Raw genomic sequence first — 17,069 nt, 5'->3', positions numbered from 1 at the left:
TGGGTGGTGATGACTAGCTGCTTTCCCTCTAGTCTTACACTGCTAAATTAGAAACGCAGTTGCCCTCGTGTAGCTTTGTGCGAAATTCATAAAACAAACAAACAATGTACAAATATTAAAAGTTAACTAATACAAGTGAAACAAAATTATGTTGACTTGGAACTTAAAAGTAATACTTTATGCGTATATTGGATAAACTAGGTAAAAGTGAAACCCACATGATGAAACATAATCAATAATAAATGTACCACAAATTAATCAATAACTCCTGTAATGAAAGCTATATAACCCATTCTCTGCAATGACAATGTATGCATAATCAATTTTCGATATTACTTACTTCATAAGTTCATTTTTAATTTGTGTTAAGCGTGATTGCGATAGACACATTATTAAATTTGCATCATACAAGCACACAGATGTCGTAGTATTAGTAATAGCACTTAAGTATCGTTCCATTTGTAGATAGTGTTCTAACCTATTTAACTGTTAAATAAGGTGTAAAGAATCAGTGATTTCATTATTCACTAAATTAACGCATGGTCTACTGCGTCAAGTACATATATTATAACATTCTCACGCCGATTATATTAAGTTTCGATGAACCGTAAATCCATGTTCTGCCACAAGAGAGAGAACAGGAGTTCAAGATTAATGAGCTTCATGCAAATAATGCGCTTAAAATACTGTGCTGTTCAGTCAGCTATGCAAATGAATTTCAAAACAATTTTTAAGTGCAGTTTAACCCGTTTCTCATTTAGTAGCTACTTGTATATATATATGTTGTTATCACATTAAAAGTTTTAACTTTGTATGATTTTCTGAAATTTAATGAGTAAAATTTTAACCAATTAAATAGGCGATTAGAGGTCAGTTCACAGTATTAAAAACTACTTTAAAAACAAATCTTAACTATAAATGATTGAGTTAAAACAATACTTAAAAGTGATTCACAATTTTAATTTATTTAATGCAAAATCAAACATTGGCGTGAAACTTGGTAACTCCAACATTTTTATGGATATATGTTTGACAAGACAACAACCAATATATACCACAAGAGGGAATAGGTTATATCAATTACTTTAATTAATTAAAGAACTAAATGTTGAAAGAACTAGTCAGACACAATAAACAACTGTAGTTGTAATATTTAATTATCTAATAGATACTTTAGTTTTCTGAGGAAATTTATTCGAAACTAGTCCTAACATATCACTATGGCCAAATATTTTGCATCACCTTAGAATTATCTAACGTTGCTTCATTGAGTTGAATCGAACCTGCAGAATAATGCTATATTTAAAGGCTGCATGGAGGAATTTAAAAGATAACTCGATCCTTCAACGCCCCCATTGACTCCACGTCTGGGAGGGTTAAGGGAGTTTGAAAAACTATGGAATACACTGCAAATGCTAAGTTCTAGAATTATGGCTTCCGGTAGACTTTTGCGATATCATTTGGTTGTTTCTTCGGTTAATATCTCATTACTTACTGATTATATCTCAGTCCCAAACTGTGACGCAAAATGTTGGCTATAGTTGTTCTCCTAATATTATGTACATAAACAAAATGATATTTTCAGTACACGTTTTAGCGTTTTGAACTTGCTATATTTCATACTTTAAGTTCTACAAATGTGAACGAATTTTACAGATATCTATATTACCAAACCTTTAAGAGTAATTCTTCATCTTCAACGCATGCTTAAGTAGTAGTAACCTAGAATCATATCAAGTCATATTATTTTGCCTTATAGCTATTTTTATAGGTATCCTGAGAAAGACGAAAGATGTGGGTGACGTCTCTCCAGAGATGTTTCAAAGCATCATGATATACTACTTTTTTTACAACTCTACAAACTATTTTAAATAGGATGTTTCAGATACCACTTTTCTTTGAAAACATTTCAAGAGATGTTCTTAAGAACCTTGTTTACAGTTTGAGCTTTACATTTTAGAAAGTGATTGAAGGTAAGAACAAATGAAACGAATATTTTTGAAATGAAATATCTGTTTTTAAGAGGACAATTTATCTCACGACCTTGAATTTTTCTAAGCTTTTGATACATAATGTTATTTACATTAAGTAACATTAATAAATTAATTGGGTCTGGTGGTCAGGGCGCTCGACTTACAATCTTAGGGTCGCGAGTGTGAATCTCAGTAGCCGAATATGTTCGTACTATATGATTGCCGTCTGTGTCGGCCACACGGTTGTAAAAATGTTTGGCTTACAAAATTACCGGCTGACCCCAAACTAGTTACGGAGAAGAAGATAGATAAATTAAATGTTTATGGTCTGTTGACAGTTAATATTATATTTGGAAAGTTTCAAGTTTATATAAAATAATCAATAAACATTTAAATAATGACGCTATTTTTTATTTTTTTCCATAAACTAATTATAAGTTTGTTCTAAGCTTTCGAGAAGTGCCGCAGAGCATTTTTTTGAAAGCTTGACGAAAGTCTGGACTGAAAATCGTGTAAATGATTGGGTTCAGCATTGAATTTGTGTAACCCAACCACTGAGACATTGTAAAAAGTCTTTCATCCAAATAACAGTTGTTGCAGATGGGCATAATAAATGCCAAAACGAAAAAGGGCATCCAGCAGACGATAAACACGCCAGTGATTATTGCAAGTGTCTTAGCAGCTTTTTTTTCACGTTTTGATTCAATGTCCCTTGCCTGTCTTTTGTCTTTTTTCAGGATGGTTTCGAAGTGGGAAAACTTCTCTTTTTTCATTTTACTCTTTGCTGGTGTTGAAGTGTGGCTAACGGCATTCGAATCGGTTGAACAGGATGGGGTCGAAAAATTAGTTGTTTCCGTTGTAACTTCACTGTTAGGTGGTTCTGGACATTTTGAAGGTGATTTTTTTACTTGAAGGGAAATCTTTGTTCCTGGTTTGTGACGAATTCGTCTGCGGGCCTCTTGAAATATCCTCCAGTAGAGAGCGAGTATGACTACCAGGGGTAAGTAGAAGGAGGAGCACGTAGCAAATACTTGATAAGCGACGTCTTGGCTGATTAAACATTTCTTTTCTCTTTCAATTCTTTCTTGGAAACCGTCATCTTTCCATCCAAAAATAGGGGGCACTGATATCGCTATAGCAACGATCCAAGCAAGCAGGATCATAATCCCAATATCTCTAGGGCTTCTTTGTCGTACATAATCAACGTGGGTAACGGCTCTGTAACGGTCAACGGCAATGGTCAGTAAATGAAGAATGGACGCCGTACAACATAACACGTCACAAGAAGTCCATATGTCACACAGTATTGAACCCATCTGCCATTCTTGCATAATCTCGTACACAGCGCTCATAGGCATCACCAGACAGGCTACCATTAAATCTGCTACGGCTAGTGAAAGAATAAGGTAATTGCCAACTGTTCGAAGTACTCGATCTGTTAAGATGGCGGCAATAACGAAAATATTCCCAATTGCCGTAATTAGAGTAAGAAGGCCCAGTAAAGCAGAAATCAATGCAATGAGAATAACGCTTCTTTGGTTCGAGAAACTTTCGAAGTCGGAGAAATTGGAATATATTACTATATTAATATTATAATGATTGATATTAGGATCATGAGTATCCATATCATTAACTTGGGAATTATCGAAATCAGATATATTTAAATCTGAACGTAACGACAATGTTTCAGTCATATTAATTTAGTTTGGAGCACTATATTATACTGCTGTTATTTTAAATTATCTCACAGTACACGTGTTTGTACTGTTCATTCCTTCGTAAAACTCTTAAGTAGAAAACATAGTCCAATATTTGACTGAACAAGCTTACAATTATACCATTTTTATAGCTTTTACATAAACACTTATAAAAAAAACCAAATTATTACACGACACATTTTTTTGGTCTTCCAGAATACATGAAAAAAAAAAAGTCAACTGATATCAGTATTTGATCCATACAGTTTTTGACTATAGGGGTATATTTACATTTTGAACGGTTTCTTCTCGTAGCATTTCATAATAAACAAAATATTATCAACCTTATAGAAAGAATTATAATCATAACATATATATCGAATTACTGAACGTACAAAATCTGCATAATGACAAACTAACCATTTTCTAAGAAACTACTAAATAACTCTTAAGATTCGCTTATCAAGTTACACGATCGTTCCCTTCCTTTAAACGTCGGTAAGATTTATTGCAATTCTGGATTTTATGTGATGAAATAATTTTTGGATTTAAGATAACAATCATCGATTGAGATAAACGACCACGAAATTTTCAGTTGGTTCTCTCTTCACTCTAAATTGTTTCCATGACTAATAGCAGGTTAGTTACAATCGCTTTTTACATCGCATCGTCTTTTGAATTATGTGGTTCTCAATATTATTTAATTTGAAAACTAAAATAAAAAGTAACTGCGTGTCTTCCCTCTTTTTTTCCTTCTTATGGTCTTTTTTTTCGTTTCTTGATAACAATTCTTCAGAAAGCTTTGGAAGGCGCCACCTATATTAAAGAACAAATTCAGATTAAAAGTTTTATTTAAAATACATTCTTACAAGTATATGATAACATATATGCACTTGCTATTCTTGCACAATCACATCCACTTATGATTTAATATTGTAAGTTATAGCAAAACGAAACTGTAAAAAACATTCAATAAATTCGGACTCCGCTTATTTAACAAAATTATTCGTTGGTTGTTATAGTTATCTAAATATCCAGAAGTGCTTTCTTTTAGTCACGTTCGAAAAAAAAAAACGCGAGAGATTCATTGAATATACTCATAATCTCAATTTTCTGCCAAGCTTCAGAACATAAACTGAACCTCAAAAAATAAAAACTTCACCTGTTCACTAATTTGGTTATTTCAAAAGAACAAATTTATTTCTTTTGAGCATCTCCGGTCTGGGGTTATCACTGATATGTAAGGACTTTAGTAACCAACACCTCCTTTCAGATCTTGGATATTATTGTCAAATATTTTACCGAGCAGTTTGTAGAGGAAAATAAAGAATACTAACGTCAAGCAGATTTTTTGAGAATTGTGTGACATGTCACAATATTTACAGTAAATGTAACTAAATAGAACGCATTGACACACTAGTGTACGCTTCTTTTTTATTGCCAGTGGTCCATTGAAAGCCACGTGGCTTATCGAGCGCGAGCTTAGGTCATATAATGTCAGCAGCTTTTAGTTTGGACCACAGACATTTGTCTTCTCCATTCAGGTGTTTCTTTATTTTCTCTTTGTCGGAATCGCTGGAGATTAAAATCATGATATATTCGTATCCGTTTACCAGATTATAAACTTGTCATGCATGAGTTATGACAATAACTCGTGCATCATCGACAAAAATGCACATGCCACAGGCTTTACCACTTCTTATACTAAAAACTTGATAGTCAAGTATGGTTAAAAAGAATGTGGAAAACAAAAAGAAACAAGAGCAAAATGGAATGAAAAAATGGAAAGGTATAAAGAACAAATAAACGAAAAAATGGAAAAAAGGAGATAGAAACAAGGAGTGAAAGAAAGGAAACATGATAAAGATCTAGATGTGACCAATGAAAACAGTTCATCATATATTCGTGAAATTACATGCGATCAAGATAGTTTTCGTTGGTTATATTGTTCTTCTTGTCTATAGTTTTCATTGGTTATAGTGTTCTTCTTGTCTATAGTTTTCATTGGTTATAGTGTTCTTCTTGTCTATAGTTTTTATTGGTTATAGTGTTCTTCTTGTCTATAGTTTTCTATTGGTTATAGTTTTTCTTGTCTATAGTTTTCATTGGTTATAGTGTTCTTCTTGTCTATAGTTTTCATTGGTTATAGTGTTCTTCTTGTCTATAGTTTTCATTGGTTATAGTGTTCTTCTTGTCTATAGTTTTCATTGGTTATAGTGTTCTTCTTGTCTATAGTTTTCATTGGTTATAGTGTTCTTCTTGTCTATAGTTTTCATTGGTTATAGTGTTCTTCTTGTCTATAGTTTTCATTGGTTATAGTTTTTTCTTGTCTATAGTTTTCTTAGATTAAATTTTCTATTAACCTTCCTCTGCCACCCAAGTGCCTTAGCAGTACTTCTGAAAGCTTGTTTGTTTGTTTTGAAGTTTGTGCAAAGCTACACGAGAGTTATCTGCGCTAGCCATCCATAATTTAGCAGTGAAAGACTAGAGGGAAGGTAGCTAGTCATCACCACCCACCGCCAACTCTTGGACTACTCTTTTACCAACGAATAGTGGGATTGACTCGTAACACTATAACGCCCCCACGGCTAAAAGGGCGAGCATGTTTGATGGGACGGGGATTCAAACTCGCGAATCTCAGATTGCGATTCGAGCGCTCTAAACATCTGGTCTTACAAAAAGAAAAGAGCTAGTAAATATAAACTTACTAAACTAAGATATAAACAGCACTCAAGGAGAGTAATTGAACTTTCGAACCAGGAATGACCTTGTTTAGCATATCACCAATCAATAACTAGTTTATTTAACTTTTGTTTGTTTTTTCTTTGAATTTCACGCAAATCTACACGAGTACTATCTGCGCTAGTTTTGAAATGATAGATTAGAAGGAAGGTAGCGAATCATCACCATCCATCAAAAACTCTTTGGCTATTCTTGATTGGATTTGACCGTCACTCTTATAACGCACCTTGGAGTGTAAATTTTTTTTATATTGTTTTGGTAAACCACGGAACCTCAGAATCACAATTCGGCACGTTAAACAGGACACACTCGGCATTTTTATTTAGCATATCACAAAGTGTGAAACGAAACAGATGATTTATCATACCACGAACTACGAAACAGGTAACTTAGCGTACATTAACTGGGAATCGCATTCTTTAATATACGACAAATCAATAATCAGGTTATTTAATAACCTGTGGGAAAAACGCAAAAATCAGTTATTGTTAAGCCCCTAGTGGCTTAGCGGCAAGTCTGGAGGTTCATAACATTAAAAACCGGGTTTCGATACCTAGGGTAGGCACAAAAGAGATACCCCTTTGTTCAGTTTTGTGTTTAACAACAACAAACACACATAATGTTCTTGTTAAAATATCTAAACAATCTGTAACCTAAAAGCAGAAGCAACAGAAATATGAACATTTCAAACTAACAGCTGAATTATAAAATTCCATTAAAATCACGAAGATTTTACTTGCAGAGAGAGTATAAAAGCGAATCCAAAGTTCTAAGTGATCAAATCAACTAGTTCCTCCACTTGCCTCAGGGTGAGTGTCCAAGTTACTTCGAATTCTTTGTTTAAACATATATATATACATGTTATCAGCTGGTTCAGTCTGTACCTGATGAAATCAGGGCTGTAGTAAATGATTTGTTTGTGAAACGTACAAACCTCTTTATTTATCTCTATTCTGTAATTATATAAATTAATAATACTTGGTTGATTCACTGGTTATGTGTATATATCACGTTTGCTTCTAATATTGTGAATATAATTACGCTGAAAAATATATAAAGTAGAAGCGTCACAGAGAGAATCGTGTTAAGCATTTCAACAAACTGCAGTTTGAAGGTGTGACGTAGTTAGTGTTCAAGTGAAGAAGTATAATTAGTGAAGAGATAGCGATAAGTGTTGAAGCACGAGAAGTGTGTTGATTAGTACGTACTGTACCTTATAAAGACTGTATCGTAAAGCTTTAAATCAACTCGCTGCTTCTAGAAATGAGCACCTGAGAAACTAATGACACCGTCAAATGGTCATCGTACAGGAATACAATTAACGAAGCACGTGATAACATTAAATTACGAAGGAACGGCGGAAGAGTCTTGCAGCGCACAGGGCGGAGTAGATGGTGCTCTGGATAGGCCTTTTACGATTGATGTTTGCAGAATAAACTGCAGGGGTCTTGTTACTGTTCTTAGTCTCAGAAAGTAATCAAATCTCTGAGCGCCGACTGTAGACAATGGTCATTCTGACTGTAATAATTTTCAAGTTTTCGTGAGAAATTAAAATTTCATATTTTTTCTCTACACACGTCGAGATGATAAAAAAGTAGTATAAAATACACAATAAACGATATTAATGTGGTGTAGTCCTATTGATATCTGCTATATAAAGATGTACAAAAGTAACCAGGAGAAAGTAATTCACAAAAGTATGGATTACCGACTACCCAGTGGCACAGCGGTATGTCTGCGGACTTATGCTGCTAGAAATTGGGTTTTGATACCCGTGGTGAGCAGAGCACAGCCGACTATTGTAATCACCAAATTTTCTAAGCCGTACTAAACCTGAGTAAATAATAACCTTTCTGAATGACTTGTGATTGGAGGACAGATTTATCTATTATGAAAACTAAGAGTTGAGATGAAACAAAACTCATTTCAAAACGTACTATTGTTGTTTATTTTAGCATTATTACTATCAATAGATACTTAAACAGTTAAAAGTTACGTTAGAGAAAGGTATTTCATTGTTTTTGTTTTAGAATTTTGTAAGGAAAACTCTTCGTAATTTATAACATTTTATAGTTACGTTAATATTATACATATATTTTCTCTCGAGAAACGGCGCATTTAAAGACAAGTCGCTTTTTTTCTGGATTTCGTTTTTAAGTTGTTAATCTATACCTTCTGGGCAATCTTTTTTAACCATAGTCTACATAATGTTTTCATCTAAATTTTGTCACAATTTTGTGTGTGTTAGATAAACGGGGAGTGTTAGTTAATACACTTATATATAATGTTTCGAACATTTTACTATTGGTTTTATATAAGAAATATTTTTAAAATTCATTCAGAATTGATGTATTAATTACAAATTTGATAATCAAGATCCCAATCAATTCTTAACCCTAGTAGTGCTACCACACCCTGACAGTGCGACAAAAAATACGTTATTTGCCAAAACAAGGTGGAAGTATTTTGGTGAGTACAACTATAAAATTGTTCGGAATTCGAATACAAACTATTGGGTATTCTACGTACTAGTACTGTTGTACTATTTAATTAAAAAATAACACTTTCAAGTGTCTAACTATTGAAAGTGCAGATTAGTATAGAGGGACATTTGATGGTAAGTACTCAAGAGCAAAAGATGAAAAAGTTTTTCGGTTTTTTACAGTAACTTCCACTAGGGTTCACTGACGTATAACTGATTACAGATAATAATTAAGGATGACTTTCTGGCCAAAAGAGATATATGAAATGTAAAATCATAGGCTGACCCTTTACTAAAACCCGATAATGGCTATGTTTTCATGTATAAAAATGATAAGTAATGTAACTAATGGATAGCAACAGAGATTAAAATTGACACAAAACCAAACTCCATGTATACCGTTATTGGTTCAATTCACAACCACAAAGTTTGGTTTGTATACGTTCATGTACTAGCAGATATCTACAAAATATTTGCGGTGAAATTAAAATATTTATTTCAACAGTACAGTATTTATAGAATAATAAAAATAATTTTAATTGCAGACACCGAAATATTATAAGTCCACTTATCTTAGGCTTAACATTAGGTAAGCCTTTATTAAGTACGGCCTATATTATCTTTCTCTTTATATATATATATATATGAAACTATGTATTATTGCAACAAACGGGAGCCTACGATGGCTTTGTCTCTTTTGATTAGTTTATAGCTTAACCTACCAGTGTTTCATATGGTTGATTAAAAGTTTTAAGAACAGATCTAATTACTGCAGAAAAATTAATGATTATCGTGTCTAGTTATGTTCATAGGAAAAGACTATTTACATATTTTTCTAGATTGAACACCAGGGGAGAGCACAATCAGACGTATATTAAACCAGATTGATGTTAGTTCTTAAATAAATGATAAACTTTTATACAACTTCCATAGTTTAGTGACAAGCGAAGAATGAGAACATTTACACTTGCCTGTATTACCATCTCTGTTGAGGCTTGATGGAATAAGTTATCCAAGGAACTTAATTTCCGTTCCGTTTGAAAAACGACCAGTCGAAAATTTTAGGTAACTACAGTTCAAGTAATGAAATTGGCATATAAATAATCAGCACGGGTTAATGCTGCGTGTTTAATTACGTCAGCGGAGAAGTAGAGCGTTAAAGTTAAACAGCTAATTTACATAACTTCTACCTGAAGTTTAGTGCTACTATATATATGTGTATATATGTGTGTGTGTGTTTGTGTGTGTGTGCTGTTTTTACCGCTGTTTGTCCGCATTTAAAGTCTAGATACAGCACAGTGATAAAAATATAACATCGACAAGCTGGTTATGGTTATATGTTGTCATACTTAACAAAATATAAATCAATGCCACACTTTATATTAGATTATTTGTGGTGATGCGCTATCTGGTGTCAGTTTGATAAAGTAGAGGACATCACTAATTTCACATAGTAAAAGCTTCAATGAATTAAAAATAAAATTATAATTATTTGAAGCTGTAGTTATCTGTTTATGAACTATTGTGTCTCATGAAACAACAAAGAATAGTGACGAATTTAGTATATATCTGGTATTTTCAACCAAAACGACACATTGCGTGCCACATGAACTAAACGTTAAATCAGAGATACTTAAGGCACGGCCATAGTTATCTCTAATTTGTAACTGTTGATCAGCGACAAGGAAACCAACCAGAAGCACCAGACATAAACGCAACTACTCTTTACCTAATAGTAGGTTTGACTGTCACAATTATAACGCCCCACACCTGAAAGTATGGAGTATGTTTTAGCACACCCCGACTCGAAACTTCGTCCTTTCGATCAGCAGCTCGATCATTACGTCATGCCCGACCTGTGCCAAAGTTGTTGATATAATATTTATCTTAAAACACTAAACAAAGATTAAAGCGTAAAACCATCTTAGTGTCTTAGTATTATTCTTGGGCTAAATTCTAAACATTGCTGTTCAAATATACTTATCTGCTGGTGGTATGAGCAACGTTGTGGTTTTGTTTTTTAATATTATACTACAGATCACCAACTAACTACAGAACCCGGATTTTAAAAATATTTTGGTCGGTGTCTGAAAAAATAAACAAATAAATAAAAGCTGAACTATTGCATTTTGTTGTATTTTCGATTTTATTCTACATTTTTTAAAAAATAATATTCCTGCACATGGTTAGCATTTTTTTTAAATCTCTGAGGATGTAAGGAATTGTTGTTGTTGGGTTTTTATCGAAAAGCTACAAAATGTCCACCGCAGGGACTCGAAACGAGGATTTTACCGTTGTAAGTCCAGATACTCACAGCTGACCTATCGGGTTACGAGTACAAGAAAGTAATAAAGAAGTGGATAGCCAGTGTAGAATAACTTCTCATGTTATTGATATTTTGCTATTTTTGTTTTCGAAACACAGAATAAAGTGGAAACAAGAATGGAAAGATGGAAGAAAATAGGAAAATCGCTGAAAACGTGTTAAAATAAGGACAGCTAAGATTAAATAGAGAGAAAGACTTAAAATGTAATAATGGAGAATATTCTTAGGACTATTAATCAATCAACGTCTGAAACAAGTCGCGTAATTCCAAAGTATTGTAATATCAACGTGAACAAATCTTCTTAGATTTGCGGAAATGAAGGATACAAAAGAAAATGAAAAAATCCTGCCCGAGAGTATGAAAAAAAAATCTTAAGTGTCAAAATTAGAGGAAACATTTAACAAGTTCGAAGTTTACAAGCTGTCCTACAAGTAGTTTTACAAGGAAAATATAGCATTTGGATTTCCTGCATGTCTTTCGCAAAAATCTAATGATCTCTGTTTTCTAGCATCATTTAAACTCTTTATATTCGGTACTGTTTGAGACATAAAATAATACTAATGTCTTTTCTGAAAGAAACAGACAGATGGGTTAAAGTGTGATAGGATTAATGTATGCTCTAAACTATCATAGATTGATTTGAAGTTTTTAAAAGTTGAAAACAAACTAGCTTAAAATATTATAAATATTTCATTCCCGTTTTGGTTTAACTTACGTAGAAGAACGAAGAAACTAAAGTCTTAAAATGAAAAACCCCTATAAAAGAAAACATTTCAATTTCGTCGAGTTGTTGGCTTTGTGAAACAAGAGTTCCTTTAATCTACGTTTTAAAAAAGTTTCCGCGAAATAAATCAATCAAACACGTGTTGCGATTTTGGAAACGGAACTCACGGCTCACATGAAGTACTTCACTCCTAAAGCTCAAGATAACATCACGAGAAACTCTGATAGAACTCAACTCGTGAAAGCAAAACTAATATAAAATTAAGCATCTAATAAAATATTAATTACAATTACTGTTATATATTACACCTACAATAAAATCAAATTCAGAGTATCCTCACCTTTAAAGTAAGTCATGTGGGTTGCCATATCTTGGCTGATCGAATAATGGGATTTGACCATCACTCTTATAATGCACCCACGGCCTCAAAGTACAAAACGCATATTTTGTTTTTATTTTTTACGGCCATAAATCCTCGGATTTCCAGTTCGTACATGCTAATCACTCGGCCAATCGGAATTCGTAATGTCAGACTAATCAATTGAACGTTATAAATAAAATCCATTTTAGGCTTCAAACTTGATTAATTTCATTTTCACACATTAAGTATTCTTATTTCCTGAAATGAAAGCTTCACCTTGGTGGACCTTCATTACACGTTGAAATAACTGAAATCTTAAAATGGACGTCAAAGATTAATTCTTATGAGCTTTAATATGAAATACATGCTTTTGACTTTCGTTTGTTTTACTCTGATTGATAAATCTTAGCTGAATCTTAGAAAAAAATTTACCCAGATTTGAAATTTTACCAACTATATTTTAGCCCTCAAAGTTCCGATTTATTTTTCCACTGCCCAAATGCGTTGGAGTTCACATATCGCATTATTTCGAATAATCGTATGTTTCTGCCTGATACAATACCCAATGCAAGGAACTGACGAAAAGAAATAAGTAAAATCAGCCACTTTGTAAGTAAAATACAGGGTGTCCCAGAAGTCTGGACCCATAGGGAAAATATACATTATATTTTTAAAGTTAAACAAACACATTTCTAATGTCAGTTGTACATATTTCAGGAAAGAAAATACCCTGACGGCACAGTATGCTAAGAACTGACATATGTATGACTGTTAATGACATGTAATTTGAATAATTTATATAAATTAAGAATAGATCGTGTATTTTTCCCCTATGGGTACAGACTTCTGGGGCACCTTGTACATAGTACATCCCAGCCGTAAATAGTGGGATAAATTGCAATATTGATGAATCATTGGTACTTTTGTATAAATTATTTGTCTGTGGTTCATATGTTATTAAAGATCCGTCAATCAACAAAGTCAGGACCCTATAAGCAATTCGGTGAATATATAATTTAGAGAAATGTCTTTAAAGATTCCATGGGTCATTGGTATTTATATAGTTAACAAATAAAAAAACGTACCTCATGTAATGTCACATCGCTACATAATAAATTCAACTTTTTTTGAAACATATAAAAACTACACAACACTTTATTTTCACGTCTTATCCGGGCAACCAAAAATTATATAACTGAATAGTTTATGACATTAATCTTGGTTGATAGAGCAGTTTGCGTTTTTAAATGAACAAGAACTATTCAATATTATATTTTCTATAACACAGAAACACTTTGAACATATTTGCTGGAATAATATGTATTCATGTCTTGGGAAAGACGGTTCAGAAAGTGATGTTTAACTATGTTTAGATATAATGGCCTCAGAAAAACAAAAAGTGATTAGACGTTACTTGGTTATGTTCAGCCACAAAAGAGAAAAAATAAATTCTCGGTCCACGTCACAATTATAACTATTAGACATTCAGTTAGGCAGCATAACTGGTTTGTTAGAAAAGTGTTTTTGATGATTAGCCAGTGTATTGATTTTAATAACTCTTTCAACTACTTTGAATTACTTTTCGATAGATTTTGAAGATAAGCTCTTATTAAAATTTTAGTAAAAAATAGATTCAAAATCAGCTTTCACGTGCATGTTCTTATTGTGAAATTATGGTTGTTAGAACTTTAATTAATGCTTATCTGGTGCATTTATTCTAAATTTCAAATTAAGAAAAAAAGTTTAAGAGGTAGGAATCACTACTCGATAAATTCTTGTAAAAATAGAAAGATTTAATTAAAGGAAACATTTTAGACAATTAAATTCAAACATGATGTCTAACTACGGTACATCTGTATAATTTTATAACTTATTTAAAGATGGAGCACTATATTTTATAGGAGAAAGTGAATGATTTTGTTGCAAGATAAAAACAAAATTAGAAAACTGAACGTAATAATTCAGAAAAATTACTAAGCGAACTTATTTGGGAGAAAAAGCGAATGAATTACTAACTGAAATAGAGGAAATAGAGGAACTAAAATATTAAGTTTTACTATTTATTGATCTTAGAATTAATAAAAGGGTAAATATATTAAATTACATGAAAAATCATATTATGTTGTTATTATTTTTATAATATAACGTTATTAACTTATTGATTAAAAAGTTTCAGTATTCTAGTTTCATATAAATAAGATGAACGGCACAGAAAGAAGAAAATGTTACACATTTCTAGCAAAATTAAATGGAATTCATTAGACTAGTATATATTCGATTGCAAAATGGGCTAAAACTGTAATATTTCTAGTAATTTTGACATTTCATTTCGAAAGTCCCTTTATTTTATTTTATATATATGCTAAAAATGCCCGCCAGTGGCACAACAGTATGTCTGCGGACTTATACCGCTAGAAACCAGGTTTCCATACCTGTGGTGGGCAGAGCACAGATAGCCTTTTGTGTAGCTTTGTGCTTAATAACAAACAACAACAACAACAAGAAAATGAAAGTACATGCTTCACTTGCTGCGCCACTGTCCACGAAGCATCCTATCCAGTGTCAGAGATCGACTGGACAAAAACTTCAAAAGACGCTGTTAAAACGCTATTCAAATCAGTTGAAAACGTTTAGCATTTCAAAACTTTAAAAATGAACCAAAAGCTTGTTTGTTTTTTGTCATATCTTTGGATCAAAAGATTCAACTTAAGGAAGTCGACTTTGTCTATATTACAATTATGGCTTTGCATACATAACAGAAAAATACATTTTTGATGTTTATAAATACAGGTATGGTTATTTTTGCAAACTTTGTTTTCCTCAAAATTAAATTTTGTATTGTTCAACCTCAGATGTTATAGACCTCATCAAGATTATCCTGATATAATCATGAATGTTTTTCATATCTTTCAGGTTTGAGTGCGCATTATGTATATTTGTATTGCTAAAATGATACAATTCTAATACAGATAAAAAAATTAAATATTAAGGCTGTTTTACTCCAACATAAAGTGCATGATACAGACTCAAACCCAATATAGCGCCATCTAGTTGTATAATATTTGACACTTTTTATCGCGTCTGGTCTCAGGTTTTGATGCTTACGATTCGAAATATTAAAAAATATTCCGTTCATACTGTACAAGTATAAATGTACAAACTGAAAATAGCATCTTCCACCAAATAATCAAAAGTTCTTAGTGTTTCCTGAGAAATATACTTATATAACGTAATTTTATTGAAGAAAAGAACATGCTTTGATAGGCATTTATTTTACTTTTGTTACTTTATGCTAGTTTTGAATATCTTGCGTTCAGAAAAGATTATCTTTCCATCTTACCATAATGAGTGGAAAATTACCAAGGTAGAATTCTTTAAAAGCTATAAGCTTTCTACTTCACATAGTGTTAACTGAAACATGTTTCTGCATTTTTTGATTAAAAAGTAACATAATTAAACAGGCAGAAGCACTTAGTTAAGTTGAATAAATCTTACAGGATTGACTGAAATTCGGTCTGTAATGCATAGGCTGCTGTTACATCTAATGCAATTAACAGACATTTGCAGTTCTCAGGCAATGCTATTATTGGCACAAAGAGAAGACATCGCGCTCGTTATCCGTGTAATCACCGACAATCGAACTAAACAGCTATAGATCAACTTACTTTCCAGAGAGAGGACTATCTCAATGATAAATGTTCAGCACTACGTATCTCATTGACAAGGGGGTGTTTTACTGCCACCGAAATAAGACGATGAAAAGTAAATAGTCAATTTTAAATAACAGCGATTTGTAAAAGGATGCTTAGCACCTTTTAAACAGGTTTGATAACCTTAGAAAGTTTAACTGTACTCTATTACGAAATTAATGCACACACCATATATATACGTGTATTGAAAACATTATTTCAACAGTTAAGTAAACATTAGCATCAAAAGGAAGGACTGCATTAAAAGCAGCAAAACCAAAACTGTGATAAAATTTAATTTTCCAGAAAAAAACCTTAACAGCTACAAGAAAAACGCTGCATATATTAAAACGATCAACAGGGCACAGGCTAAAACGTGGGGTATAAGATGTGTCCTTGGTTTTTGAAGGTGACTGCGAAGTAGGACCCACATTGCGGTGAGGATACGCCATTTAACAGTTTTAACCTTCGTTCGCTAGTCTCACATGTTAAATAAAGTAGAGTAAATATAAAATAAGTAAGAAAATAAAGATAAGAATAAGTTAGGAGAACATTTAATTTTTTAGACATATAGATGTCTCTGCAATCGTTTCACTGCATGCAAATGTTACTACTATAGTGAATATCCCGCTTGGACCAGTTTTTTGCTGATAGAGACCTAGGTTATGTGTGCTAATGATATATTTTGGACTTTTTATAATAAAATCTTTAAAATTCCCTAAATAAGTATTACTTAATATCATTAAAAAAATTTGTCGAATTTTAAGTGGTCGCTCAAATTAACATGAATAGGTAATTTCGTTGATCAAATAAATATAAAACACTCCAACACAAGGCCTTAAAAACAACAACACAACAATGAAAAAAGGTTAGAGACACTAAATTTTTAGAATAGATGGCAGTTCATGGTGATAAGTGTTTATTTTTACTGAAAGATATATTTGCACGTCAAACCGTGGAAGGTATGAATGTCAAAAGATTTAATATTTACAGGAAATAATATTGTTGCGTCAGCGAGTCACATGACCACCGTGACGCCACGTTTCTGGAATTATCCTGTACTTTGGCGAATGTT

At 32.5% G+C, this 17,069-nt stretch overlaps 2 protein-coding genes across 2 annotated transcripts in view; both read right to left on the bottom strand.

The window, feature by feature from the left end:
• Positions 1-2,333: 2,333 nt before the first annotated feature.
• LOC106460298 (5-hydroxytryptamine receptor 2A-like) lies at positions 2,334-3,710 on the bottom strand. Its single transcript, XM_013919992.2, has one exon. It carries the CDS (start codon positions 3,665-3,667, stop codon positions 2,405-2,407), a length of 1,263 nt encoding a protein of 420 aa, XP_013775446.1. The 5' UTR covers positions 3,668-3,710; the 3' UTR covers positions 2,334-2,404.
• A 604-nt stretch (positions 3,711-4,314) lies between these two features.
• LOC111085966 overlaps positions 4,315-17,069 on the bottom strand; it is a 33,495-nt gene continuing 20,740 nt past the window's right edge. The window contains exon 3 of the mRNA XM_022386994.1: positions 4,315-4,486. Within this exon, the coding sequence (XP_022242702.1) occupies positions 4,315-4,486 (172 nt within the window). The remainder of the gene's footprint in view (positions 4,487-17,069) is intronic.

This window comes from Limulus polyphemus, unplaced genomic scaffold, assembly GCF_000517525.1.
Source record: "Limulus polyphemus unplaced genomic scaffold, Limulus_polyphemus-2.1.2 Scaffold745, whole genome shotgun sequence".
NCBI classification, from domain to species: Eukaryota; Metazoa; Arthropoda; class Merostomata; order Xiphosura; family Limulidae; genus Limulus; species Limulus polyphemus.
This window is presented reverse-complemented; position numbering and strand designations above follow the sequence as displayed.